Raw genomic sequence first — 24,949 nt, 5'->3', positions numbered from 1 at the left:
GTGGTGGGGAAGGGGACAGGTATACACAGTAAGTGACGGAGGGAGAGGATGCAAGTGGGACAGTGAAAGATAGAGGGAGTGGCTGTTGCATAGGGAACGCTGGCTCCACTATGCACACCCTATGCACAGTGAGTGTCGGCTGCAGTATGCATAGGTATGTGCAGGTGGTCTCAGGTGTGTTCACCGCCTGCAGGGATGGTTCTGCAGCATCTCTCCAGACGTTTTGGGACTTTAAAGCTCCCATGGTACACCTAGAAAGCTTAAAATAGCCCTACTTAATTCAAGGGCATCCTCTCCTTACATTTCCTTTGTGCCAAATTCTTTTCCCTCTGTGCACTGTCCCAATTGTTCATTCAGAGGAGAGCTTTTCTTTCCCCTCCAGGGAATGTGGTACCCCTTGCCAAGCCTAGCATCAGCAGGCAGAGTATCTAACTATTTTGTTGCCCGTGTGCTTGCTTTAGACTTTATTATCTGAGGAAGGAGGAGGTGTGAGAGGCTGCCCAGGGTCTGGCTGAGAGAGTGCACACTCTCAATGACATGATGATAACTGCCTTTCTTTCCTGTATGGCTTTGTGTGGCTAGGCATCCCCCCCTACACTGGGATTTATCAGTCTCTCTAGCTGAGGGTGGTAGCTGCCTGCTGTGCTCATCCAGGATCCCTCCGGGCTCTGACTGCAGGTTACCGTCTGGAGCCTCGGGGCGTCCGGCCCTTTCAGCTGGCAGTGGCACAGAAGCTCCTCTCGCATGTATGCTCAATCGCAGATTCCAGCACCCAAAATCTGGACTTGGGGTCCTTCGAGAAGGTGGACTTTCTCATTTGCATTCCACCGTCAGAGGTGACCTACCAGCAGACCGTGTTCCATGTCTGGCATTCAGGTAGGTGGGCAACTTTCAAGGAGGAGGTTTTAAGGCTCAGGGGAAGAGCTTTGAGGCCTGGGGGAGGAACTTTGTTCCCTCCATCCAGTTGTCACTGTTCTATTGCTGTGAAGAGACACCATGACCATGACACCTGTCATAAAGGAAAACATTTAATTGGGGGTGGCTCACAGTTTCAGAGGTTTAGTCTGTTATCATCATGGAGGGAAGCATGGTGCCGGGGAAGCCGCTGAGAATGGAGAAGGATCTCCATCTTGATTTCGCAGGCAATAGGAAGTGGTCTGAGACACTGGGCGAGGCTTCAGCATATATGAGACCTCAAAGCCCATCCCTCACAGTGACACATTTCCTCCAACAAGGCCACACCTACTCCAACAAGGTCACATCTCCTAATAGTGCCACTCCCTGTGAGCTTATGGGGGCCAATTATGTTCAAACTACCATAGATATGGATGTTGTCTCCACGTTTTGCTGTGTGGTAGATGAAGCAAGTATTATTGTGGCCCATTTATTAGATACCATAAAACATGTCCAAAGACAATGATTTTTCTGACCAGGTCATAGAACAAGACATTTGAGTGCCACCAATATTAAAAGTAGAACCTGAAAGGTAGAACCAGTAGTTGGCTTTTTTGCTGTTTCTCTCTTCAGTTCTGTCACTGGCCACCGCTAACCGGCATTCTTATGGCATGTCCTATTTCCTCAGTGGCATGATGTTGGGCCTGTGGCTTGAACCTGAGATGGTTTTGTTAGAAGCTTGGGTCTTTCCCATCCCTTAGTCTTATCTGTTTGAGAGCTGTTACTTTAGGAGCTTGCTGGCTGGTACTCTTGGGTGGGGACACTATGCCCATAGCCAGACCTCAGCCCTGTTCCCTGGGCTGAAGAGTTCGGAGATACTCGCCTGCCCATGTATCTCCACTGTATGCATTCCTACTTCTGCCCTCTCCATCAGGGCATGCCACATAGGCTGGCCCACCTTGTGTTGGTCGGTGGTGAATGAACCCAGGGGCTCCTGAGGTGTTCTGCTGTGTTGCAGGGGTTCTGCTGGAGCTGGGCCTGGAAAAAGAGCCTGTGACCAAGCAGAGGGCGGAGCAACATGTTCTGAAACTAGACACGGAGGCCCAGGCAAGATTTAAGGCCTTTCTGCAAAACTCCTTCCAGAACCCACACACGCTCTTTATCCTCATCCACGACCACGCCCACTGGGATCTAGTGAGGTCAGACCTCCTGGTCTGTGACGGTGACATGTCTCTCCTTGGGGGTGAGGGCATAAGTCTTGAGCGAGTACTGGGGCTTGGTGTTTGTAAGCAGAGGGTCTGGGCAGTTTCTAGCATCATAGAGGTCACTTGGCACACTCTCCAAGGGCGAAGGGCTGAGTGCCACAGAAGGCAGAGGTCAGGTAGAGTTGGGAGCCAGGTTGGAGGTGTTGGTGGAAGAGCCAGGCCTTGAGCCATGGCCCCTGAGTATGGTCTGAGACTGTTGGTTGAAGCCGTCCCTGATGGAAGCCTGTCCTGCTTAGGACTGTGGTGGTGGCTGGCTGGTTTGGCCCCTCCTGAAGACAGGCACCTTCACTCTAGATGAGTGTGAGGTTGATCAGTGGGAGACTGCAGGGGGCTGGTCTCCTTTCAGAGGTTGGCCTTGGAGCTGACCAGCTAGATGTTGCCTCTGGTGGAGGTACGGAAGTTCGTTCCTGGACCAGGTCATAGAACAAGACATTTGATTGCCACCAATTGTAGCTGTTTATGCTTCCCTGGACCTGAATGGGTTTATAGTCTAGAGTCTGCATATGGGTTTGGAGGAATGGAGTGTCCCAAATGGTAGAAGCCATTGTCTTTTGGATCTTCATTTTGCGGACAGTGTCTTAGGTAGTTGCCTGGCACCCAGGGGATGAAGCACTGACTTTTTTCTTCTGTCCCCTAGATATAAGAGGGTGCTAAGGCCATTGTCTTACAAAGAAAGCCTGGGCTGGGCCTGGCTGCTAAGACCCCAGATCCAAAGTGCTTCTCATGGCTTCAATGTTGTCTTCTAAACAAATGTAGAATTTGCTCTCTTATATTATCTTTGAATCATCTCAAGTCAGTAGGACTTTATTTGGTTTTGTTATTATTAATTTTATTTGAGGCAAGACCTGGTCTTGTGTAGCCTCAGCTGCCCTTGAACTCAGTACATCACCAAGCATGACCTTGCATTTCTTATCCTCCTGCCTCCACCTGCCAACTGCTGGGTTCACATGCAGGCACCACCAGGCCCTGTTTTATGTGGTGCTGAGGATCAAACTCAGGGCTCTGTGCATGCTGGGCAAGCAAGCCAACATCCTCTGCCGAGTTAGGAGGACAATGGGAGGCTCCTCCTTTCCTCACTCACATCCCCATCACTTTTTGACATGGAGTAAGACTGGGTATGAATCATTATTCCAGAGCAGACACACAGTATCATGCACGGAATCCACTGCAGTTTCTTTCTTGATAGTTTTCCTGTGTGTGCTGAGTACTGATTGAGTCCCCAACAGAAACCAGCTCTAATCACCTCTTCTGGTTTTTCTAGCCACGGGCAGGGCTATAAGCTTCAATTGTAGGTGAAGTCGGGGAACCTAGTTAGATCCTTTATTAGCTCCCTTATCCTTGTAAGATCGTCAGAGTTAGTAATTCCACTTGACATTTCTGTTCTTTTCTCCTCTCAGCAGTGCTGTTCATAACATCTACTCTCAAAGTGACCCCTCCGTGGGATTAGTGGACAGACTGCTCAACTGCAGGGAGGTGAAGGAGGCACCCAACATTGTCACCCTTCATGTGACCTCTTTCCCGTATGCACTGCAGACACAGCACACCCTCATCAGCCCCTACAATGAGATCCACTGGCCTGTCTCCTACAGTAATGTGAGTGATGCCATGCTGCAGTGTAACCAGTCTGCTTAAGTTTGGAGATATTAGCTTTAGTTCAAGTCCTGTCTGGTTGGGAATGAGTGGGTTCCAGCTCCTTCGATCTTTGGTTTGGCTTGGGGTTAGATTTCTTGGCTTTTTGGAGAAATTTCCAAAGTCCATCCATGGGTGGTCTCATCTTAAATGTATCGGCAGTACAATTGGTGTGACATCTTCCCCAGGAACTGAAGCCCTGAGTCTCAGAGAAATATTCTGAGTGATTGCTCTCCTGGTACAGGATAAGATGCTGAAGATGGAGCCCTGGGAGATAGTAGAGGTTTGGGCTCCCATGGATGGCTTGGTGTGCAGCCATGTTCAAAGTATTCTTCAGATGGAACTCACCCCCTCCCTTGGGAGGCTTGTTTTAGTTGGACACCTGTTATCATTTATGAAAGTAGAAGCCCACAGTTAGGGTAATTTGAGAATTCTGCATGGCTGGATTCTAGCTGGGTACACAAGGAATAAGTACCCTAGATTTCTGGACTTCTTAGAATGCTTCAGCCATCTCACAAACTCCCAAGGTGTCTGGCTTCCAACCTATGACGTCAGAACCAATACTTTTGGGTCACTTACCTTGGACCCCAGTCTGAATGCTTTATACACATGAATTTATGCAAAAGGGCCAGAGGGCCAGAGGATATTCTGATTTACATTTGGTAAGAATGAGAAGAAGGGGTGAGCCACTCGCATAGGACCACACTGATGACCCCAGACAAGCTCCTTGGCCCTAGTACTTAACCGCTCTGCTATTTGAGAGCAGAGTTCCCACCTTTGTGTTTTGGACAACCCTCACCCCCCACTCCCAACTTTGCTCAGCTCAGGTTGGAGGAGTTTCTGCATTAATTTGAAAATAATTTTATGTTGATGTAAGATTTGTTAGATGAATTTGAGTTAATTCATTCGTCATCCCCAACCATGAAGATATTGGGGCCAAATGAATGGGAAGCTTGACTGGTGGGAACACATCATCTTCGTTCTTTGCACTAGGCCTGCAGAGTGAGGTTTATGAAGTACCATCAGCACTGTTTAGATTCAAATGCCAATCAAACACAGTCCACAAGCCTGGCCTGTGAACCCTGACTTTCCCTGTGAATGTGACATCGAGTGACTGGTGCTCTTGTGTTTTAGGGAGTGGATCTGTATCATGAAAATAAGAAGTACTTTGGGCTCTCTGAGTTTATTGACTCCACTCTGTCAGGGCACAGTCTCCCCTTGCTCCGCTATGACAGCTCCTTTGAAGCAATGGTCACTGCATTAGGAAAAAGGTATGTTTCTCCTCCATGTTACTATAAGTAGCTTGGTAGCATCAAGTGTAAATGGAAAGTGGAAGTCTTTGCATCTGGGCCAGGGAGTTCTAGGAAGGGTGTTCACCTCCCTCCCTCCCTCCCTCCCTTCCTCCCTCTCTCCCTCCCTCCCTCCCTCCCTCCTTCCTTCCCTCCCTCCCTCCATCCCTCCCTCCCTCCCTGGGAGACTCAGTCCCTCCATCTCCTGCACTTGAAGCACCTTGGTTAGTGACACTCCTGTCACACAGGTACTTTAGAACATTGTGAATTTTACCTTGTGGTGTCTGTTTTATTCCTTTTAATCTTGAGTTTTATTCTGGGGTACAATTAAGTTGCTGAGAAGCAGTTAAAGCCTCCCAGGTCTTACCTTTAAGCTTTCTGGACCTCGAAGAACAGTATTTAATCTTACACTCCATACCTCATTGCCCTCGAGTGAAGCAAAACCTTCACGATATTCCACGACTCTTGGGGTTTCCATGGGGTTTATGAGGGAGATGACTATTTCTAACCACGTGTGTGAGCTCCAGCAAGTAAAGTGCTTGCTGTGCAAGTGTAAGGGCCTGAGTTTGGATCCCAAGACCCATGTAAAACCTCTGGTGTAGCAGTGCACATCTGTACCTAGTGTGGAGAAGTAGAAGAAAGTCACCACTAATGTCTGCTGCCTAACCTGCCTAGCCAATCAGTGAGCTCCAGGTTTAGTGGCAGAGAAGTCATGATAGGAGTGTGAGGCAGCTGGCCCCATCACAGTTACAGTCAGGAAGGGGGGGGGGCAGGGAGGGAGAGAGAGAAAGAGAGAGGGATGCTGGTACCCAGCTTCTTGCTCTCTCTCTCTCTCTCTCTCTCTCTCTCTCTCTCTCTCTCTCTCTCTCTGTGTGTGTGTGTGTGTGTGTGTGTGTGTGTGTGTGTGTGTGTGTGTGTGTGTGTGTCTGTCTGTCTGTCTCTGGACAGGGTTTCTCTGTGTAGCTTTGTAGATCATGCTGGCCTCGAACTCACAGAGATACACCTGCCTCTGCCTCCCCAGTGCTGGGATTAAAGGTGTGCACCATCACCACCCAGCTTTGCTTTCTTTTTTTTAACTGAGTCTCCAGCCTGTGGAAAAGTGCCACCCACATTCACAATGTCTCTGCTCCATCACTTAAGCACCTGTGAAAACACAGGCATAGACAAGCACACTCGTGGACATATGGAGGGGTGTGTCTCTGGGATGACCCTAAATCTTGTCAAGCTGATAATGAAGATGGATCATGACACCTGGCTTCTGGGGTGAGGCGCCTGAGCTAATGGCAAACTAGGTAGGCATGCCTCTCATGCCTAGTGCTGGAAAATGCACAAGTAGCTGTGGCAACAAGACTATGCTTTTGTCTCCCAGCTGGGCAAAACAAAGGCATTTATTTTTGCTTTGCTTTCAGAAGTCCCCAGCAGCTGACCCCTACAGGTTTCCATTGAGTCTATCACTTGGGAGTTGCCCGTGTCTTGGGTGGCAATCGTGGCTAGCCCTGGGGTCATGGGCATGGTCTCTTTGTGTTCCTTGCAGGTTCCCCCGCCTGCACAGTGCGGTGATCAGGACCTTTGTTCTTGTGCAGCACTATGCGGCCGCCATGATGGCTGTGAGTGGCCTCCCGCAGATGAAGAACCATACATCGGTGGAAACCCTGGAGATCACCCAGAACCTCCTCAACTCCCCGAAGCAGTGCCCCTGTGGCCATGGGCTCATGGTCCTGCTTCGTGTTCCCTGTTCGCCCCTGGCAGCTGTGGCCTATGAGCGACTAGCCCATGTGCGAGCTCGGCTGTCTCTGGAGGAGCACTTTGAGATCATCCTGGGCCACCCCAGCTCCGGCATCACCGTGGGCAAGCACTTTGTGAAGCAGCTCAAGGTAGGTGTGTGCTCAGGGGCTGAGGGGCTACCTGGGAGGCACCAAAGGATGGCAAGAGGAGGTGGTGGCAGTAGACCCTTCAGACCTGACTACTCTACCTGCTTTGCTGCTTTCCCACTTGCCTGTGACCCCCAGTACTGCCTGCAGCATCAGTCCTCCAATATAAAACATGCTTCTGTCTCTTCCTGAGGCACCTTTCTCCTCCTTTGCTTTAACTGATGCTTATTCTTTGAGAATTCAGCTTGATTTCATTTCCCTTTTGAGGAAGGCATCATATTCCACACTTGGGGCCTCTATTCCTGTCCAAGGGGTAAAGGAGAGGCAGATCTAGGTTCCCTCAATGATGAGTACGGTACCTGGTTCCTTGGAGCTCTTATTAAGACACATAGGTAGCAGAAAATATAAAAGGGGCAGAGAAAATTGATTGAAAGAGTAAGTGTAAATCATGGAGGGAAGGGCACAGTCAGTACCACTAGAGAACACAGGGAGAGATGTCAGGGACAGCTGGAGCCACCCACTGTCTTCCAGAGGATTGGCCAGTTTTCACATGTCCTCACACATCGGGCTCCTGCTGTGGGAGATAGGAACAGAACAATCCCCACCTCACCCCCCAGCCAAAAACATGGTAACTCACAACATACTTATATGCGGAATAAAGTTCTTCCTTTGTTATTACAAGATGGGTTGTGAGGACCACCAATTTGTGGATGGACATCAGGGTGTTCTAGTGCCAGGATAGTTAGGAAGTGTGGCCCATGTTAAGTGTATATTGTGCATTGTGTGTCTAGTGTTTTTTTTAAACACTTATTGTGCATGTGCATGTACACATGTCACAGGGCACATGTAGAGGTTAGAAGGTAAATTTTTTGAGAGTTGGTTCTTCTCTTTCTACTGATTGGGTTCTGGGGATTGAACTCAGGTCATAAGGCTTGGTGGAAAGTGCTTTTCCATCTGAACCATCTTTCCAGCACCAATTACTGCATCTAATCCACCATGGTATCCTTTGAGCCTCACTTGTTTCAGATGGGAAAAAATCAGAGCTTCAGGGAAGCTCAGTAACAACCCCAGGAAGAGGCAGTTCTGAGAGTCAGGCCTCACTTCTGCAGCTTTCCTTCCTTGTCCTCTCTGCAGATGTGGCAGAAGATTGAGGATGCAGAATGGAGGCCCCAGACTTACTTGGAGTTGGAGGGCCTGCCCTGTATCCTAATCTTCAGTGGGATGGACCCTCACGGGGAGTCATTGCCACGGTGAGTTGGACCTCAGAGTTCCTGAGGAGATGGGGAGGGTAGGAGGACAAACTGTGTTACCACTACCCAAACCCAGGTGGAGGCTCTCCCACTCTTAGCACAGATGGTATGTTTGGGCTGGTTTCCCAGGACAATATGTCTGAGGCCAATTCTCAAAGGATACTATTGGGTGTGGGTAGAGTTTTGGAAAAACAGCAATGCCAGACTGAGGGGAAATGAACCGAGTTGGGAGGTGTCTCTGTGTATTATAGAGGACAGACAGTGCTATGTGGGATGATGACCATTGTCTCCAGAGCTGGGGCCAGTTTCACTGGTACTTTGACCATTGTGATGATTGGTGTAGGAGGGGGCTCATGATGCCATTCAGAAAAAGTAGGTTGTGAAGTACAAAGAATAGATGTTACCTTTCTTAGTTACTGTTCCCTATGACCAAAGCAGCATATAGAAAAAAGTGTTTAATTGGAGGCATGCCTACAGCTTCGGAGAGTTAATCTTTGATCATCATGGGAAGTATGGTGACAGGCAGGCAGGCATGGCACTGAGCAGTAGCTGAGAGCTTACATCTGATCTGTAAGTTGGAGGCAGAGATAGAGAGTGAGACTGGGCCAGTGGCCATCCCCAGTGACACACCTCCTCCGATGAGGCCACACCTCCTGATCCTTCCTAAACAGTCCACCAACTGGGAAAGAAACATTTAAGTATATGAGCCTACTGGGGCCATTCTCATTCAGATACTACATCTGTGTGTTTCTACAGTCATCACAGATACGTGTCCATTGGGTGACTCCCTGGGATCTTTAGGCTATACACAGACCCTTAGGATGGAGGTCACTTGTCCTCCTGTAAGGCATGACTACACAGAAGTGACTATGTCTGTTCCCATTGCTGTCAATTCTTAACTTCCAGCACAACACAGGGATGAATTAAGTGTGGATCTCTCAATTGGGTATCCAGTTAGTACATTCAGTCTACAACAGTTCTTGTAGGTCCTGATGAATATTCAGCCTCATTTTTTTTTCCCTCAAGATGGTTTCTCTGTGTAGCCCTGGTTGTCCTGGAACTTGCTCTGTGGAACAGACTGGTCTCACACTCACAGAGATCCACCTGTCTCTGTCTCCCAAGCGCTGGAATTAAAGGTGTGCCATCACTGCCTGGCTCAGCCTCATCTTTTAAATGGGGAAAAAGCAGAGCCTCTGAGTAGCTGCACACCTTGTCAGTTTTCAGCCCTGGGAAGCGGTGATGCTGAGGTTCAATCCTCACTTCTACCCAACCTGAAAGTCAGTGATACCTAGATTATATGTCCCACAGGAGTAGACCCCTGGTGGGTGCTGCCCTCAGAGACTTAGTGTGAATCTGACTTTGTTGCTCTGAACTCACAGTAGGCTTCTCCATGTATCAGAGAACCATGGTCTGTTTAATGAGGAAGGCAGGTGTGGCACCATCACTCTGACCTCCAGCAGTCGAGCCTCCTGGAGGAAGGCATGCGATGGATGAACACCTTCTGTTCTCCTCAGGTCTCTGAGGTACTGTGACCTGCGTCTAATAAATTCCTCTTGCCTGGTGAGGACAGCACTGGAGCAGGAACTGGGCCTGGCTGCCTACTTTGTGAGCAACGATATCCCCTTGGAGAAGGGACCTAAGAATGAGGCCCTGGAGAGTGATGGGGAGAAGCTAAGCAGTGCAGATGAAGATGAAGAGGCAGGGATGGAAGGTGAGGGGGTGGGGTTTGCAGTACCTCGGTGTTCTTTCCTCACACCCACCTGGGCCATCCTCTAAGTGACAACACTGTCATTAGATTCAGAGTCCGCCTTTTTGCCCTTCTCTGTCATTCTGGTATGGGAAGATGAGAATTCCTGTAGGCTCTTTTAAGATCTGGAATTCTTAAAGAATAGGAAGAAATGGCAGCATCTTAGGGTATAAGTTTGTGCTTTGTTTTCAGTGCTGATAGATTCACTCACTTGTTACCTCTGTTGGAAATCAACTCACCCGCCCGCACATGGTATGTTGTTGAAGTTTAAGAGAACAGGCCAGCAGCATTTTTAGATTCCTAGAGTCTCATGCCATATTTTTAATATGACACACAAATAAGAGCAGTGTCTGGATGTGGTCCATAGTACAATGGGAAAATAGAAGCCAATGATGTAAATGTGCTGTGCATTTGGGGGTACAGAGGATAAAGAGAAGAGTGTAAATTCCCCTTACTTCTCAGTCTGCTGACTGGGTGACATGAGGCAAGAGTATAGTCTCTCTTGGCCACAGCTTGTCCCATAAGATGGCAAGACTTGCTCACCAAGATTTTATATGTGGTAGCTAATTTTAGCATGACTGTGACCATGGTATTAAATGTTGTCTATAGTGAGTGTGACTAGACTCATTGGTCTGTTCTGACCCACCTCATTCTAGTCTCTTTATTCCTTTGTGAACTCAGTTTAGCTAAGAGTTGTCTTTGCCTCTGTGTGTGTGTGTGTGTGTGTGTGTGTGTGTGTGTGTGTGTGTGTAAGGGGCAGGGCTAAAATGGCAGCAGGTGAATGAAGGAGTGAGAGAAGAAACTGGCAAAGAGGCGTGATGTTTTCATGAATTCTGAATGCCATGCTACAGTCAGGGATGGTGATTCTTCTGTGTTCACAGGGTGTTTTGAAGCAGGCTCCACCTCAGAGAAGAGGAGCCCTGTGAAGAGGGAGCGTTCCCACTCCCACGACTCGGCATCTTCCACCCTCTCTTCCAAAGCATCTGGTGAGTCTCCACTTGAGAACATCACACATGGGGCTGACTCCAAGTTCAGAGACTGGGAAGAACACCCAAGGCCATGCTGACCCTTGGCTTCCTGTCAGGACCTATGAGAACAGACTCTCAAGAATAGCCTAGAACTGAACTTAACATCTGAGACATTGAAGATAGGATAGAACTTTCGGGTCCAGCTGTTCCTGCTGTTAGGAGAGGACTAGTCTACCCATAATGCCCTGGCAATGTGTTGGTACCACTTTTGGATATTGCCTTGGGCAGCCCCTGCCTGAAGAGAGCAGAAGTCTTGTCCAGAGAAGTAGACCTAGGAGGTACAAGCAACAAGAGCCCACAATGCCTGTACCCAGGAGTAGAGACTATGAACAAAGTCTCTTATGTGTACCAACCCCAAGAAATCCTTTGTCTCTGGGCTCAGCCAAGACCCCATGAGCAGGAAATAGCATTACCTGTCTTAAAGTGTGTATCAAGCTGGGCATTCAATATAATCTGAGAGTTGAAAGTCCTTCACCTTATCTCACACACAGAATAGATTTAGGGCAGTTGTTCATCGAAGGTTCCAGAATCCTCTCCATGTGGAGCCTCAGTGGAAAACGTGTTCCTAGGGAGGGAATATTCCAGGCTGAACTGCTGAAGGGCATGTAGGTTTGTGTGAAGTTCTGTGGACCCTAGCTGAGATCAGGGCACATCTGTTTGTGGTCTAGGGTATGGAGAGCTCAGGGCCCAGTAGGACATTTGCTTTTCAACCCAGGAGTGACAGCAGGCCCTGTGGGTATGGTCTACCCCACAGATATACATACCCTTTTTGCATCAGCATGGCACTCTGTGACTGAAGAAAGGTCTGGTTTGTGGAGGAGATATTGGCCAAATGTGTGCCCACCAGCTTTGCCTGAAATCATCGCAGCATTCCTGGGGCAGGCACAGAAGCAGCTGCGAATTTGTGCCAGGTCATTCCCAGGGTGCCTCTGACCATATTCCTCTCTTTTGTAGGCTCAGTGCTCTATGGTGAGTCCCTGGTTCAGCTCTCAGGCCCTCCACAGGGAGAGCTTGCCAGGTCACCTCTGCCCTGTGGCCCTGCAGAGGAAGGCAGGACCCCTGGTGAGGTACAGCAGCTCCGAGTGAGTCAGGGACCTACAGTCATCAGCAGGCACAGCCCTGGGCTGGCCCCACAACCTGATTCTAGCCTCAGGACTGGCCAGAGGAGCCTGCAAGTGCCAGCTGCCCCATCCTCCCAGTTGTCCTCCTCCTCCTCCTCAGGCTCATCATCCACATGTGCGGTGCCCACTGCCAATGTAGTAGTCCTCCAAGCCTCGCAGTGCTCCATGGCCAAGGCCTGCCGGCAGCCACCCATTGTCTTCCTGCCTAAGCTTGTGTACGACATGCTCGTGTCCACCGACAGCAGCGGCTTGCCCAAGTCTGCCTCCCTCCTGCCTTCCCCTTCTGTTATGTGGACCAGCTCCTTCCGCCCCCTGCTCAGCAAGATGATGACCTCAACTGAACAGTCCCTCTACTACCGGCAGTGGACAGTGCCCAGGCCCAGCCACATGGACTATGGCAACCGAGCTGAAGGCCATGTAGACAGCTTCCACCCCCGCAGGCTGCTGCTCAGTGGGCCACCTCAGGTGGGTGCCATGCCTGCTGCCCCTGCGTAGGCCAGGCCTCCAGGGTCATCTTTGTTTTTGCTGCCAGAGTGTCCATTTGTTCATTGTGTTCCCTTCTATGGATGTCCTAGTTTCCTTTCTATTGCTGGGATAAAATACCCCGAGCCAAAGCCATCTAGGGAAGAAAGGGTCTATTTTTTGCTCACAATTCCAGTCTATAGTCCATCATGTCAGGGAAGTCAAGATGGCAAGAAACTAGTCACATCACATCCACAGTCAAGATCATAGAAATGTATTCATGCATGCTTAGTGCTTGCTTTCATCACTGTTCAACAATTCAGGACCCAAACCCAGGGAATCATGGTGCCTTCTTCAGGCTGTGTCTTCCCACATCAAATAACATAATTAGGATAATTCCTCACAGATGTGGCTATAGGCCAACCTGATCTAGATAATCCTTCATGAAGATCTCTTCCCAGCCAAGTGTGGTGGCGGCACACTTTTAATCCCAGCACTGGGAGGCAGAGGCACTGGATCTCTGTGAGTTCAAAGCCAGCCTGGTCTACATAGCAAATTCCAGGACAGCCAGGACTACCCAGAGAAACCCTGTCTCCAAAAGCAACAGCAAAAAAGTCTCTTCTCAGTGTAGTGTCAAGTTGACAATTAAAACTAGCCATCATAGTGAAGAATCTTTCTAATGGCCGGGAGTGAGTGGTGGATGGTAAGGATAGTAGTCACATTCCATACCTTGCTAGGTTCCTTCCATTGGCCAATACCAGTTTTCTCCTCTATGGGTGTGGGGTGTGGGGTGTGGGGTGTGGGGATGACATATGGATAGGAACTTCTTGTAATTTCAGGCTGAGTTCGGCCTTCACCCTCAGGCACAGTCTCTGAATATTTCTCCAATAGCAAACAAAGTGAGACAGTATGGGTTGGAAGGTTTTGGTGGACTATTAATGGGGACTCTGGGGCTTAGTTCCTGGGCCCAGATTACTCTCAGTTCACTGTGTATCCAATGTAGACCACTCTACCTGACAAATCCACAGAGAACAAAACTGGGTGATGGCTCATCTGGTGAGGTGCTCACTGTGCAAATACAATGTCATGCTTTCAGTGCCCACTAAAAATCTTGGTGTGATCTATACACCTATTATCCTAGTGCTGGGGAGACACAAACAGGATGATCCCTGGGGCTCACTAGCCAGCTAGGAGAGCTGCCTTAGTGAGCTCCGGGCTCAGTGAGAGACTGTGTTAAAGGATATAAGGTGTGTCGGGGGGATTGAGGGAGACAGCCGATATTGACCTCTTATCTTCATGCACACTTGCACACTCACACATACTCAGACACACTCACAGAACCCTACCCCAAGGTCTCTCTGTGTGTCTTATGGTCTGCATGGGAGGAGGAGAGTGGCATGTTCTTTAGAATTGGTCAAAGGAGAAGAGAAGACCCTGAGACCACATTTGGTTCAAGTGTCACCTGATTTGATCTTGCCTGTGTAGAGGCATAAGGTGCTTAGAGTATTGCCCGACTCCCAAGAGTGCACATGGACTGCTCTGTATGTCTCATTACTGTTTACCATGTGCTGTCTTCCCACTTGCATGCTCATCTCCAGAAATTCATCCCAAGAAATGCAAATGCACAAAATGCATGTAAGATCGCTCATGTTATTATCATTTATAGTGTTAAGAAATGACCTATCTGGGGATAAATGTATCTTAGAATTCAGCCACAGAAGTTTTACGCAGTCTCTTTATTCCGCCAATGAGATTTCTCTAAGAAACTTAACTTGTAATCAACATGCCTTTCACATAATGTCCTATCAATTAGGAAAGAAATCACTGTATATGTGAACATGTCTTGAGGGATGTTGGGAAGCACAGCTTTGGGGGGGGGGATGAGTAACTTTCTACTTTATTCTTTTTTTTTTTTAGATTTTTATTTATTATCTATACGACATTCTGCTTCCATGTATATCTGCACACCAGAAGAGGGCGCCAGATCTCATAACAGATGGTTGTGAGCCACCATGTGGTTGCTGGGAATTGAACTCAGGATCTCTGGAAGAGCAGTCAGTGCTCTTAACCTCTGGGCCATCTCTCCAGCCCCTCTACTTTATTCTTAATCTGTATTTTTTCATGGTCTAAAATGACTATGCATTACTTTCTCTAAGTAAAAACATTGGGAAATGGAGTTGGGGTATGATCTGTTGGCAAAGTAGTTGTCATGCAAACTTAGAGACCCAAATTCTATTTCCTAGCACCCACATAAAAATCCAGGCACAGGGTTCATACTTATAATCACAGTACTGGGGAGATGGAGACAGGAGGATCCCTTGGCCAGCCTAGCTGGATTAGCAATTTCTAGGCCAATGAAGAGACTCAATGTCAAAAAAGGAGGTGGGTAGCAGCTGAAGAATGACTCCCAAGGTTGACCTCTGGCCTTTACATGTATATACACATACAAATACATACATTAACACACATAAAAAAGTAGAAAAAGGAACAGGTTTTCTAGGAGTCCCTACATGTCTGCTCCCCGCACAATGCTGAATCTTATAGCTGTAGAGCTTTTACTCATTTAATAGATGGGAAACAGGGTATTGGTTAATAAAATAGAGCACACTACATTGTCCATTGGTCCTTTTTCAGTAATTATTTTAAATTTGTGTATGTTCATGTATGTGTGTTTGTTCTCCTGTGTGTGTGTGTGTGTGTGTGTGTGTGTGAGTGTGTGTGTGTGTGTGTGTGTGTGTGTGTGTGTGTGTGTGTGTGTGTATGTTTCTTGCCACTGGGCTCTGATTCTAATGTCTTCACAGATAGGGAAGACAGGCGCCTATCTGCAATTCCTCAGTATCTTATCCAGGATGCTGATTCGGCTGACAGAAGTGGATGTTTACGATGAAGAAGAGATCAATACCAGTGAGTTTTATATTTTGTGACCCTTGGGCTCAGGCAAGTATCCATTGACCTTTGTCAATGGCCTTGGTAACTGTGTCTCTCTCCCTTTCAGGATGGACTTTCAGTTTGACTTGTACCTGGAGCCTTTTATTTCTTTCTTCTTTCCTTTCTTCCATCCTTTCTTCCATCCTTTCTTCCATCCTTTCTTTCTTTCTTTCTTTCTTTCTTTCTTTCTTTCTTTCTTTCAGATTTTATTTATTATGTATATAGTCTTCTGCCTGCATGCCAGCAGAGGGCACCAGATCTCATTCGAGGTGGTTGTGTGCCACCATGTGGTTGCCGGGAATTGAACTCATGACCTCTGGAAGAGCATCAGTGCTCTTAACCGCTGAGCCATCTCTCCAGCATCCCCCCCTTTTTTTTCAATGATGCATCCAGGAACTTCGTAGAGATAGAGTTGCTAATTCTGAAGTAATTCATATTTGAGTACTTTCCATGTGTCGAGCACTGTGATAGATCACTATCCCCATTTGATCTTCAATACAGTCAGTGAACTGGGATATTGTCCTCTTACATGGGATGCCCAGCTGGACAGTACCAAAGCTGGAATTGGCCTGCATTGGCCTATGCCCTGTAGAATGTGGAGTTCTGCATCAGGGGAGGTCCCCCACAGCTCAGTAACCAAATACCTAGGACAGCGTCTGGGGTGGAGAAGAATTATGTGAAACTTGGAGAAGAAGGTGTCTGGGTACCCTGTTTGCTGAGTAGATTTGCTCTTGGTAAGGCAAGTATCTCTCTGCACATGCCCTGTGCTAACTGTAAGGCCTACTGTTTCTTCCTTATATCCTGCCCTGTGGTTCATAGTCTTGGCCTGGAAAATGAATCTGTGCCCTTGTGTAAGGGAAATTGACTGCCATGCAGAAGCCACCAACTACCCACACGCTTTCTGAGGTTGAACTTGAGTCACCCTGACTGGGGTGATTTAGATGATAGAGTAAGAAAGAAACCTACACATGCGCCACAAGGACAAGGAGCATGGACCATGCATGAAGTAGGTGTTGCTGGAAGACAGGGTGAGCTCAGGGCTCAGGACTCTGGAGGACTGGAAGTCAGTGTGTGGCATAGAGAGCAGACCTGTGTCTGTAGGAGACAGAGTGAAGGCTGTTCACCTGGGTGGAGGCAGATCTCAGTGAATGGCCTTGTTCTGTTAGAGCCATTCTGAAATATGTCAGAAACTTTCTAGAAACAGTAGGGATCCCAGGAAGCCATTGACTTGTCTCTGGGGCCTTTTCTTTCTTGTCTTTTTTCTTTTTAAGATTTTCAATTTTCAGTTCTTCTCATCATCCTTGGGCACAGTTAAATAACACATCCTCACATCTTGTTTCTCATGTGTCCCTTTTCTACCAATCTTGTAGGTCTCCAAGAGGAATCAGATTGGCATTACCTCCAGCTCACGGACCCCTGGCCAGACCTGGAGCTCTTCCAGAAGATGCCTTTTGATTACATCATTCATGACCCGAAATATGAAGATGCTAGTCTGATTTGTTCACATCATCAGAGCATCAAGAGTGAAGGTCAGGGGGTGGGGAGACAACTTTGTTTGATAGCGCGCTTGCTGCCCACACACAAGGACCTGAATTCAGATCCTCAGCATCCATGTATAAAAGATGAACATGGCAATGCACATCTGTAGCTGGGGGAGTCGGAAGAGATTTTTTTTTTTTTTTTTTGGTTTTTCAAGACAGGGTTTCTCTGTGTAGCTTTGGACCCTATCCTGGCACTCGCTCTGGAGACCAGGCTGGCCTCACAGAGATCTGCCTGCCTCTGCCTCCCGAGTGCTGGGATTAAAGATGTACGCCACCAATGCCCGGCGAGATAGGTGGATCTTAAGGGCCTGCTGACCATCCATTCTAGTCAATTGCTGAACTCCAGATTTAGCCAAGAACTTACCTCAAAAAATAAAATGGAAATGCTCTTGAGGAAGACATCTGGTCAACCTCTAATTTCCACATGTTCCTATATGGGCATGTGGACATATGGGTAACACACACACACACACACACACACACACACACACACACACACACATGAGGGGGGTGGAAATACTTGGCCAGTGAGAAGCCAGTGAAGTAAGGTATCTTTCTTCACTCTTGCCCAAAGTACATAGGCTTAATTGCTTATATATTATTGGATGTCAGCTGGGTTGAGATGTATCCTGATAGGGATGCTCTTTTGGTAGGAAGTGAGTGACTTACCAGAACCTGGTTCAGCACTGAGACTGCCCCCCACAGTAGAAGGAAAGAACTACCACAAAGCCCATAAAAACCCATGGACTTGTGGTCAGGGTATGTTGAAGTCTTGGTTAATGGAGGGTAAAAGATGAGTATTACCATTTGTCAACAAATAGGTGCATATATGTTCCCATCCTCAGTCTCTTTTACTCCTCAGGTACAGTGGCTTCTATGGTATACGAGGGCAGCCAACATTGCTGGGAGTGGCCCAAGGGATTATTAGTATAGCTTGAGAAAGTCTGATAAATGACATGTTAGTAAAATAGCTTACCTGTAAATTGGTGTGGCATATATACCTGTAATCCCAGCACTCAGGAGGCTGGGGCAGGAGGATCAAGAGTTGGGGGTTAGCCTGGGCTACATAGTAAGACCCTGTCTCCAAAAAGATAAAAGGTACTTGCTTGCTTGACTCCCTGTCACTGACAGGAGGGGTGGGGTGGGGTAGGGGTCCTTTCCCATAGATAGCCCTAATGAAGGTCTAGTGTTACAGTCTTATCCCTACCAAGTTGCTTGAAGAAACTGTGGACCACACATGCTGTTAATTTATTTCCTAGTCATGTAAAGTTTCCTTCAAAGTATTTATAAAGTGTTTTTAGGTCCACAAGTGTGATGCCACTTGGTGTGAATTCTCTCTTGTGAGTTTCCCCACTGAGAAGCTGTCCTCCCTTGACCAGGGAGTAGGAATGGGAAAGACAATCTTCAGGGCAGGTACATCCTGCTTGTGAACCACTAATTTTGAGCCATCCACTCACTTGAGTTTGGCAGTCAGGGATGAGGTGTTTGCTCTGGGTTGATGTTCCTTAACTCTGGGAGTATCTTTGCAGACAGAGAGATGCCCCGGAAGCCAGAGGACCTGTATATGCGGCGTCAGACGGCACGTATGAGACTGTCCAAGTATGCAGCATACAACACATACCACCACTGTGAGCAGTGCCACCAGTACATGGGCTTCCACCCCCACTACCAGGTAGGCCTCAGACACTGGCTACCTCTCTGGTTGCTCCCAGCAGCTCCTGCTGGTGCCACATCACAGCCCATGTGTCTGTTTCCCTGTGGCCCCTTGATAACATTCCAGGAGAGGAGAGGAGAGTTCTAGAAGCCCTTGATTCATGGGTTGCATGCCTCCCAGGGTCCCCTCATAGGCTGTGAACATATTCCTGACCCCACAGTGATTCCCTTGTGGTCATCCAGGCCAAGATCAGAGGTGTCATTCCTGTCTTCAGGCTCTAAAGAATGCAAAAGTTACTTCAATGTTAGGGCCACTCACTGAGCACTTACTAGAAGGACCTGGGAATGCAGACACAAATAAACCTTGTTTCCATCCTTAGGGTTCACGGTCTGGAAGGGAGATGGGCACCTGAGTAAGATTTCAGAACAGCATGAAGCAGGGAGAAGAATGACATGGTTGTGGCACAGAAATCACATAGATAAGAGAGGAGTTTGAATTATTGAGCACCTACTGCATACCAGCAGCTTGCACATGTCCTCCTTATGTACCAGCTCTTCCTGTCATGAATAAATAAATGGATAAACTCCTGGGCCATGGCTCTGGATATCTCAGGCTCTAGCTGGTTATCAGGGCATTGTGTTAAAAACTATACTCGTAATTCATTCAGGGTTCCCAGGCTGGAAAAGCATCCTATCTAGGTTCTTAGTGGATTCTGACCTATGCCTCATCCATCCCTACTTTACAAATGAACATAACCTGAGCATCCCTTATCAGGAAATAAAGTCATCACTAACAAGATGCTCAAGACAGATCTCAGGGCCTTTGGGATTTTAGACTTTGGATGCCCAGCTGGAAAAGTCCATAGAGATGTTACAAGGTCTGAAAAAAAAAGTCGTAAATCTGAATGATCCTTGGGATCAAGCGTTTCAGATTCGGAATATTCAACCTTTACAATTCAGCTGGGGTAGAGAAATGATCGGTAGGGATTTGCTGAGGGGCCAAAGCCAGTGAAAGGGAATATAGCATGTGCAAAAGGAGGGTGCCGAGTGTGGGGATGAGAACTGATCTCAGTCGGGTATGGCTGGAGCACAGAATGGAAGATGTGGGTGGCCTGAGAGGCAGCCAGGAGGGAGTGTACAGACCGGGTCATAGAATGCCCTGGGCACCAGAAGCAGGCTGACTTCTTCAGAGAACTCTGTAGGAAAGGCTGCAGTGTGGATGGGCTCCCCAAGCTTACTGGTCTTTACTATTAATAAACACATAGACTCCAGTAGTTTAGATTTAAGAATTTCATTGTAGTTCAGACCCAAGCAGGGGAGGCAGGGCGACATAGAGGGCTGGACCAGGTAGAAACCAGGGACACCTGCTCGTGATGGGGATCTGAAGGCCACTGTTCTTCTGGAAAGGTCCAAGACAAGGACTCCTGCTTCCTGTTTGTCTTGTTTATGAAGGGAAGTGACATCCAATGGCTTTAATTCAACCTGGCCTTTGGCTTATCTACCCCAGATATAGCAGCTGCCTTTTTTTTTTTTTCTACATATTTTTAAGTATGTGACTTTACTATGGATGGCAGTGGAAAGAATTTTTAAATAGGCCAAATACTACTCGTGTCACATAAACGAAGGCCATTTTCCACACCTTCAGCATGAGGTTTTTGTTTCACAAAAAAAAAAAAAAAAATGTGAACTATTTCCTTTTTTTTTTTTTTTTAAATAAGTCCCTACATTTCCGACTTTGAGAGCCCATCCCACGTGAAGGGATACACTCTGGCACATGGGGAAGGGCCCAGGCCCAGCACAGGAAGATTTGGTGGACTTTGCAGAGCCCCTGTTGAGGGCCCTACCCTGCCTGGGGAGTGGTGGGTGGATGGGGTGGGGGGTAGGTTGGGGGTGGGGAAAGAGGGATGGGGATGAGGGGAGGGAGAGGGAGAAGGGACTTACATGTGAAACAAGCCTGTTCCCTAACTTGAATTAATAATAATAAAAAAATAAGTCCCTACATTTCATTGGATTTTATTTTATTTTTTCCACCACCAGGATATAGTTTATTTGGACAGGAAGAGTTTATATTTTCTTTACATTGAATTTTAATATCTTGATTCAGTTAATACACTTGCAGATTCCTGCCTCAGTTCCTACCTGCTGTAGCATCATTTACATGCTAAACTATTGAAGGCATTCAAAAATTATAACCATTTACTCCAAAACAATGCCATAAACTTATTATCCAGCATGCTTCCAACTTAATATATTGGGAATTTTCCTACCTAATTATGCAGTTACTATAGTTTTCCAGATAACATTTCTCTTGTAAATGTGGAAAATTTACAATATATAAAAGCAACTTCTCTATGTCTGTGTACTCACTAACAGCTAGAATATCATATACATACCTGTGGTGAGACTGTTTTCTTGATTTTTGAAATTTAGTAAACTGAAAAGGACTCATGTGCTATAATCACAACTCGCCACATTAGCTTTCAATGGCGAATTGTTACTTAAAATCAAGAACATCTCTCCCTCTTCTCTGTATTGGTGGGAGCCCAAAGCACACGAGGCAGGAAGCAGAGCCACCTGTGTTTAGGATGATGGGGATACTCCGGGGCCTGTGTCCATGAGGTGCATAGGTCTGGAGTGAGTCAAATAAGAGCTTGTTTGGGATGGCAAGAGGATCTAGTTCCTGTCCAGTAAGGGACGCAAGAGCATCACCCAGCTGCTGGCATCTGATTCTGGCCCCATATCATCTTGGCTCCTTCTCTCCTTTTGTCTCATAAGAGTCCTCTTATTTATTTTTAAACAAATCTTCCCATTGCCACCTTTACTACATAGCCCCTCCCCCCCCAGTCTAACCCCCTTGCTCCCCAGAAGGCTCTAGTAGAGCCCTAGTGGAGATAGAAGGGAGTGTGTGCTGGGATGTTGGGCGGCCACCTTCCTCTGCAGCTCCTGTGTAGCACAGAGGACTGTCAAGTGGGAAAGTGGGAAAGGATCCACTGTCAAGTGGATCAGGAGGATCCAAGAGACTACTCAAGTCAAGAACAAAACTAGACTGGGGATCGCTCCCAGAAAGGAGTTACACAGTCACCTGGGGTAGGAGGAAAGTGACATTAGACCAGGGCACATGAATGATCCTGGGACCTGTGGATGCTAGCCTCTGTGTCCATACAGTAGGATAGCAATTGTGCCTCCTAGGAATGCAATCCTTCCCAGGGTTATTATTGACAACACAAAGGGGGCAGAATGGTACCCAGCACAAGGCTGAGTGTGTTAAGGTTGTGTGGCTATTACTGTTCTGCTATATGCCAGCTCTCATGACACCTACAACAGAAAATGCCCTATTTAAATGAAAACTGAAAACTGATCCTAATGGCACAGGCCTTTAATCCTAGCTACACAGGTGACCAAGGCAGATCACAAGTTCAAGGCCTGCTGAGGCAACTTAGACACTAACTCAAAAAGTTGAAGATGGCTCAGGGATTTAACTTAGTGGTAAAGTGCTTATTTAATAGATGTGAAACCTATGTTTAATAAACAATAGTTTAAAAGAGGATCTGGGGTGCACTGACCAGCCGGCTTGCTTAACTTTGCAAATTCCAGGCTAATCAAAGAGCTTGTCTCAAAAAATGTGTGGATAGTACTCAGACACCCATGGTTGTCCTATGGTCTCCACATGCACGCGCACACACACACACGCACAGATACAGACACCCCTTCCCTCCCCCTGCACACATCTCTAGGTCAAATCTCAGGAGCAGAAAGACTTAGTGATGGTAGTGATGGGACCGGGCAAGCATGATTGGGATTCAGGATGGAGCCAGCTCTGGCCCTGTGTGGGTGGTCTTGGGTGTGCTCACCCAGTAGCCATATCTGAGCATCTTATGCTCTATGCTGTGACTCTCTTACACTGTGGGGCAGAGGTGGGTGTGACGCAGGTGTTGTCATGGCCAGGCTGGGCCTGGATTCTTTGGGGAAGCAAGTTGGTCTCTGATGATAAAGCTCTATCCTCTCCCCTCACATCTCAGCTCTATGAATCCACCCTGCACGCCTTTGCCTTCTCTTACTCCATGCTAGGAGAGGAGATCCAACTCCATTTCATCATCCCCAAGTCCAAGGAGCACCACTTTGTGTTCAGCCAACCTGGAGGCCAACTGGAGAGCATGCGTCTGCCCCTCGTCACAGACAAGGTACTGACTTGGAGTTCCAGTGGACCAGGTGATCACTGAGTTGGGCATGTAGATACAAAGCTACCTGAAGAGTCAGGGATATTTGGAGCAGGACATAGAAACAGTATGATGATTGAACCTTGGGGACACTGGTGAAGGTGTGGGCTTGGCAGTCAGTCACACATGAGCCTTGTTATAGCACCTTCTAATTATGTTAATTGTCACTTAATATTGCTGATCCCCAGTTTCCTTACTTTTTTTTTTCACGGTGGTTGTATATTTTATTTTAGATAAGTTCAGAATAACATCACAATAACATCATGCAGAATAGTCTTGCTGCCCTGAAGTGTCCTATATCCTGCTTATTTATTCTTCCATTCCTTCTCCTGCCAGTACCTGATGATCACTGATTTTGTCTTCTATACTATCATTGTTATTACCATCATCATCTCTTTTTTCAGAATGTTATATAGTACGTGTCCTTTTATGATTCTTATTTCACTTAGCAAAAATGTGAGGGTTCCTAATTCTTTCCCTATCTGTTTTGTGTTGGTAGGTGTAATATATGCTAGGCAAGTGTTCTTTCTTAATCTTTTCATGGTCTGAGAGTAATTTTTTTTTTTACTAGCAATGAATAATATTCTGCTTTTTTTTTATAGTGTTTGTCTTTTTTTTTCCAACTTTTTTTATTTGGATTAGGAACAGGATTGTTTTACATGACAATCCCATTTCCCTTCTCCCACCTGTCCTCCCCTACCCGCCTCCCCCCCCCACTAAAACCTTATCTGTCACATATCTTACTTATAAAGGTGGGCAGTAACAATTCATTTTAAAGAGCTTGCTGGGGCTGGAGATAGGACTCAGTTGTTTGAGTTCTTGCCTAACATGCACAAAGCCCGGGTTCTCCAGTACCACATAAACTGGGTGTGGTCACTCATTCTGTGATCCTGGCACTGGGGAAGTGGGGGCAGGAAGATCAGAATGTCAAGGCTGTGGAGACATTCATCCCAGCCTGGGCTGTATGAGACCCTATATCAAAAAGAGCCACAACATTTGCTGTAAGAATTACTTAGACTAATCAACATGAAGCATCTGGAAAAAAGCACACCTGGGTGAGATGTCCCCTCCCCCCCACTTCTTTAATGTTCTGTCATGAGACGTTTGGCTAGGATGAGGTAGAAGGAATAGGAAAAGGATTCCAAGTCCCTCAGGGCCTGTCTCCCACTGTCCACAGAGACTAACCCACAGTCATTTGTGTTTTCTGTTTTCTCTTCTCTTTCCCCCCATCATTTTGGGGAAAATAATCCCCAGCATCTCACCATTTGTCTCATGAACAGTTCAAGGGAGGTTTCTAAACCCTTGTCCTCACCATCTCTCCCCTTACAGAGATGCCCCTTATAGGGTGCCTTGCTTCCCACATCCACCTGACAGCCTCAGGGTTTACTAGATGATTTACCAGCCCCTGCTGGCACTCAGGAGCAGAGAACACTGCTCCCCCTTTTCCTTCAGAGTACCAGCTGTCAGTCAAGCTGGACTTGGACTTGCTGACTCAGCAGACTGTTGACAACAAGGCAGATCACTGTACAGCACCAGAGGGCTCTTGGTTACTGAGATCTTGAGACCCTGGGATCTGGTGGTGGTGTGGCCCTTTTGTAGGTACACCTGGAGAGTTCAGACTCAGTTCACTTTCCCAGCCTCCCAGCCGCAGCCCACAAACACCGATTGTGTATATAGCCGGTGGTGCTTTGAGTAACTGAGAGGCAACAAAAGCTGTAGCTCAGTCAGAGGCACTTATTAAGCAAGGAACCAAAGAAGAATTATTGGCATGAAACATTCCCACTTGCAAGTATTGATATCTAGGCTGCATAGGATGTCCATGTCCATAGTGAGCAGAGTGTTTGGGCATACAGGAATAACACCTACTGAGACCAGCTTCCAGTATGAGATGGTGATGGATTTGGTTAGCTGGTAGATGCCAGTTAGGTTTTGCTAACACCCAAGCTTCTCATTCGGAGAGACCTGAAGATAAGATGGATGCTTACTCTGAATTTTAGCAAGCTCACTCTTGTGTCTGGGTTAGCTGTCATTGGCTAGTGGCCAGTGGGAACAAG

At 47.3% G+C, this 24,949-nt stretch overlaps 1 protein-coding gene across 1 annotated transcript in view; it reads left to right on the top strand.

Moving 5' to 3' along the window:
* Positions 1-24,949, top strand: part of Greb1 (growth regulating estrogen receptor binding 1) — a 68,954-nt gene that overhangs the window by 34,038 nt on the left and 9,967 nt on the right. Inside the window, exons 13-25 of the mRNA XM_035448244.1 lie at positions 679-876; positions 1,913-2,093; positions 3,557-3,752; positions 4,923-5,059; positions 6,612-6,951; positions 8,083-8,198; positions 9,713-9,909; positions 10,827-10,931; positions 11,928-12,559; positions 15,358-15,460; positions 16,855-17,013; positions 18,555-18,697; positions 22,698-22,859. Of these exons, the coding sequence (XP_035304135.1) occupies positions 679-876; positions 1,913-2,093; positions 3,557-3,752; positions 4,923-5,059; positions 6,612-6,951; positions 8,083-8,198; positions 9,713-9,909; positions 10,827-10,931; positions 11,928-12,559; positions 15,358-15,460; positions 16,855-17,013; positions 18,555-18,697; positions 22,698-22,859 (2,669 nt within the window). The remainder of the gene's footprint in view (positions 1-678; positions 877-1,912; positions 2,094-3,556; positions 3,753-4,922; positions 5,060-6,611; positions 6,952-8,082; positions 8,199-9,712; positions 9,910-10,826; positions 10,932-11,927; positions 12,560-15,357; positions 15,461-16,854; positions 17,014-18,554; positions 18,698-22,697; positions 22,860-24,949) is intronic.

The sequence above is a fragment of the Cricetulus griseus genome, chromosome 7 (assembly GCF_003668045.3).
Source record: "Cricetulus griseus strain 17A/GY chromosome 7, alternate assembly CriGri-PICRH-1.0, whole genome shotgun sequence".
Taxonomy (NCBI): domain Eukaryota; kingdom Metazoa; phylum Chordata; class Mammalia; order Rodentia; family Cricetidae; genus Cricetulus; species Cricetulus griseus.
This window is presented reverse-complemented; position numbering and strand designations above follow the sequence as displayed.